This window comes from Fragaria vesca, linkage group LG1 (assembly GCF_000184155.1).
Source record: "Fragaria vesca subsp. vesca linkage group LG1, FraVesHawaii_1.0, whole genome shotgun sequence".
Lineage (NCBI taxonomy): Eukaryota > Viridiplantae > Streptophyta > Magnoliopsida > Rosales > Rosaceae > Fragaria > Fragaria vesca.
In genome coordinates, this window is record NC_020491.1 from 20,151,594 (window position 1) to 20,155,604 (window position 4,011).

General features: G+C 39.2%; 1 protein-coding gene across 1 annotated transcript; it reads right to left on the bottom strand.

The window, feature by feature from the left end:
- Positions 1 to 478: 478 nt before the first annotated feature.
- On the bottom strand, positions 479 to 3,800 carry LOC101302873 (receptor-like cytosolic serine/threonine-protein kinase RBK1-like). The gene is made up of 8 exons (XM_004288478.1): positions 3,470 to 3,800; positions 2,729 to 3,268; positions 2,190 to 2,453; positions 1,951 to 2,105; positions 1,789 to 1,868; positions 1,567 to 1,702; positions 1,185 to 1,334; positions 479 to 1,080 (listed from the first exon to the last, which is right to left on the bottom strand). The coding sequence occupies exons 1-8, from the start codon at positions 3,480 to 3,482 to the stop codon at positions 916 to 918; spliced, it is 1,503 nt and encodes a 500-aa protein (XP_004288526.1). The 5' UTR covers positions 3,483 to 3,800; the 3' UTR covers positions 479 to 915.
- Between the last annotated feature and the right edge of the window lie 211 nt (positions 3,801 to 4,011).

A 4,011-nucleotide genomic window follows, 5' to 3' on the forward strand; every position in this document is an offset into this window, starting at 1 on the left:
AACTTAATTTATATTTGGATTACTTATTTCTCATTCATTTAACAACTAACATGCAATTGGAATGACTCATTCTCTCTCATATTACTTCTCTTTCCTATTCGTTCTCCCTTCTATTCCTACCCAATCCCATTCAACTTTAGTGAACGTCCCTTAAATTGTAATCGAAACATCTCATACAACAAGAACCCATGTTAAATACCCAACATCAACATCAATTAAAGTTTTCCTTAACATTTTATTTCGATTAGCAGTAATCAATTGTCGTAGTGTTAGTCTTTTGTACATGTGACGTACATGACTGAGTTTAATTGCTCACATGATGTTGGCATGTTGCAATGAACACTAATGTGGTCTTCCGATCCGCATGAGGGAAAGAGCTTTTATAACTTACGAATTGATAGAAGATTCAGACCAAAAAAAAAAAGAAAAAAAGAAAAAAAATTGATAGAAGACAAGCATTGCACATAAAACACAAGTCTTTGAGATGGTGAGAAGTAAAATACAACCATCATGTGGTTACTCCATGTCTACTAACAGTGATTTTGTTTCACTACATATTTAGATTATGTCATGTTGTCCGATTATCAATCAAGATCGGTCGCTTTGCTTTGAGCCATTTTGAAATGTACATATTCTGGCTCATAATCGACAACATGACATACCATATTGTATTACAACATTACCAAACTGTACCGTGACATGGAAAATGCCACTTTTCTAGTGTTCCCTAAGTTTATATAGCAAACAACTGCTGCAAACTTTGAGAGCCTGAAGAAGAAAGATGCAAGCCGCTGGACTTTAACTTGACCCATTAGGGGGGCAGAGAGGCTGATACCAATCCAAAACTTTCACACAGACTAGTACACCAACAAGAGGCTGCAGTAGAAGAACAATGCCAAGTTTCATAACAATGTCCTACTGATCCATTACTAGTTCCCGGTGGCGATTTAGGTCGCTGAGATAGTTGGAACAGGTATAATCTTCCAAATCACAAGCATCTAAGACTTGTGATCTCACTTGTGTAGACTTTTGTTTCAACTGTTCTCCATTTGGATCCTCACCCTCCAGTATTTTCACTACCTACACTACAAAAAAAAAAAAAAAAAAAAAAAATTGTCTGTTAAACTTGCAGGCTTGGATTTGAAAAACAAAAGTAACAAACCAGAGAAGATCGAGATTCATACCCGAGTCATGTATGGACGCTTGGTCGATTGATGTCGAATGCACATTGAGGCCACCAACATGGCTCTTTTTATTTCTACCGGATCATAGTTACCTTCTAATCGAGGATCTGCTAGTTCCTTCATATTGCCTGAATCCAGAAGTGGTTTTGCCTATGGAAACACAAGAATAGTTAATCAACTTTCAAGAATTTAGCATAACTACATACAATACTTCTCAATACAAAACCTAGCAGCGCAAAGGTAGTCGATTAGATTTCATTGTCGAAAATATTATCCATCTTCCTGAATGATGGGGACTTCGGGATTTTGCTTAAGGCTAATGTGTTCACCATTTGATATTGGAAGAGACTAGTAAACATCGCTTGGAAGAGTATAATCATACCCATATCACAAGGCTTTGTTGACTGTTATCAACTGCACGACGACCTGTTATGATCTCCAGTAATAAAACTCCATATGCAAATACATCAGTCTTCTCGTCGACGATTCCATGCATAAAGTACTCTGGAGACAAGTATCTGGAACAGTTTGGATTTCCATAAGCCCAAAAAGGTCTAATGGATGCATAAATATAACAAACAAGTAACTAAATCTGCATACAAACCCGAATGTGCCTTCAATAGGGAATACGACATGATGAGTCCATTTTTCAGGGAGCCACTTTGCTAATCCGAAATCAGATATCTGCTCGTGACAGTAAAATATATTAATTACATCCAGGAATATGTATATCTGAAAGTCCATACTTGGAGAACAACTAGAATACCTGAGCCTCAAAATCTTCGGACAATAATATATTGGAGGCCTTGATGTCTCTATGAATGATGCGCCTGTGGCAATCATGATGGAGATATTGTAACCCTTCTGCTACCCCAACTGCTACCTTAAACCTTATCTTCCATTCCATATGTTTCTCCGAAGCTGAGATGCAGAACATCTTTCATTAGCCAAATAGTTATGATGAAAGAAACAATCAACTGAAAAATAACAGGACAAGTAGAGCACCAAATAGTAGAGAAGCCAAGCTGCCATGTGGTGAATACTGGAGGACTAGGTGCAAACCACCATCGATGCCAAATCCGAGCAACTTAGCAGCATTCGGGTGGCTAATGTGTGCGATAACCCCAAGCTCTGCTAAGAAATCACCAATTCTGTCCTCCTTTTCAACCTCTTTTTCTTTCTTCATTAGCCTCTTTACTGCTACAATTTCACCATTGTTTAAGATTCCCTTGTAAACTTCTGCTTGCCCACCTTTCCCAATCAAATTATCTGCCAAATACAATACAATCACAACACAAAACATTAACCAACACAATTCTAGCTGTCAAAACATCAGAAGGAACAAAAAATGGAAAAGTTCAAGATGGAGTAAAAGTCAATATCATCAGCAACCCCCAATTCACCAATTGCTTTCATGTTAGGTTCATTCAGTCAAAATTTAGCCAGAAAATTCACACGAAAAAGACACCAAGTACTCGATTTTCATTTTATTTTCAAGCAAATAGTACTAATCTAAAATGTAAAATTGATGCTGCCATTCTCACCAGGTTTGAAATCGGCGGTAGCAGCAGCAAGTTCTGCATAATCAAAGTTCCTCCAGGAGGGTTTCAACGCCAGATATCCTTCACAATCTTCTCTCTCCCTTTCCTCCTCATCATCGTCGTCGGTGCTCCAAATCCTGGCCAATCTCTTCCTCAACTTTCTACTAGAGAATTCATAGCTATTTCCCAGCATTGGGATCATCGAGAATCTCCTCGCTGACTTCTTCTTCAAGGCATCAAACATCTCCTTCCCTTTATTCCATTGCATTCCATTGCTGATTTCACGCCCCAGCGTGCCCTGCTGGCTCAGTGGTGGTCTATCAGAAGAAAATGAAGACGCACAGCTGCTGCTGCTGTCTGAGTCCGTACCAAGGGCTTCCAGTACACCCCTCGGTGAAGGCTCCTGCTCGCACAGCTCTGCCTTCTTCAGGTCATCTTGGGATTTTATCTCTTCATCTACTGCATCTGCGTTTTCTAGCTCTGCTTTTATCTCTGCATCTTTGTTTCCTATCTCTGCTTTTCCTTTCGTTTCGCTCACCAACTCTGTAAAATCAATAACAATGTTCATGCTATTTTCGACAAATTGGTATATATCAATCACACAAATATGAAACTTAGTCAATGTTTCAATCCTGTTATACACATTTTCAACTACCCTTTTCGTTCTTCCTGTTAATTATCTTCATTTCTGAATATCTAAACACCTGAGAAGACAATACAAGAGAAATGAAGGGGATGACGTACCTTCCACTGCCATGGTTTAGGCTTCCTGGGTTTCCCAAACAACAACAATCTGCGGAATCCAAATGGTCTCAGAGATCGATCACTAAGACCAGGACCCTCTAAACCCAGAAAGAAGAGCCTTCAACAGAAACAAAAGGAAACAGACTCCTCCACTACATTAGCAGCTGGCTTCAGTAGGGGAGGGGGCGGATCAAGAACAACGGAGAAAAGGGTGAGGAAGAAATCGTGGGAGGAAGATATAGAAGACAAGTTTAGAAAATTGGTATATCTTTGGGAGGTTAGTTATTTCTTGGAGGAGCTGTAGCAAGCCAATTAATTCTCCATGAAGGTTACAGAGATGATTGCAGTATATAACTATATCATGCTATATTTATACACCTTCCTCAACTGTTTGGATTATATGCTACCAAAAACATTCACATTAGATTTCAATTTCTACGTACGTCTTGCCAAGGAGGGAATCTCACCCGTTGCTTTTCGCGCGCGTGATTTTTGCCGTGATGGATGGACGTGGAGTTTAGATTCTCAGGTCAAAATACAAA

What these genes read in the sequence shown, in the direction of transcription:
- LOC101302873 (XM_004288478.1), bottom strand. An exon ending in CCTATTGAAGGCACATTCGG is followed by an intron (nt 1,703 to 1,788) that starts GTTTGTATGCAG and finishes AAACTGTTCCAG; the next exon opens with ATACTTGTCTCCAGAGTACT. An exon ending in AACAAAGCCTTGTGATATGG is followed by an intron (nt 1,335 to 1,566) that starts GTATGATTATAC and finishes GTGTTTCCATAG; the next exon opens with GCAAAACCACTTCTGGATTC.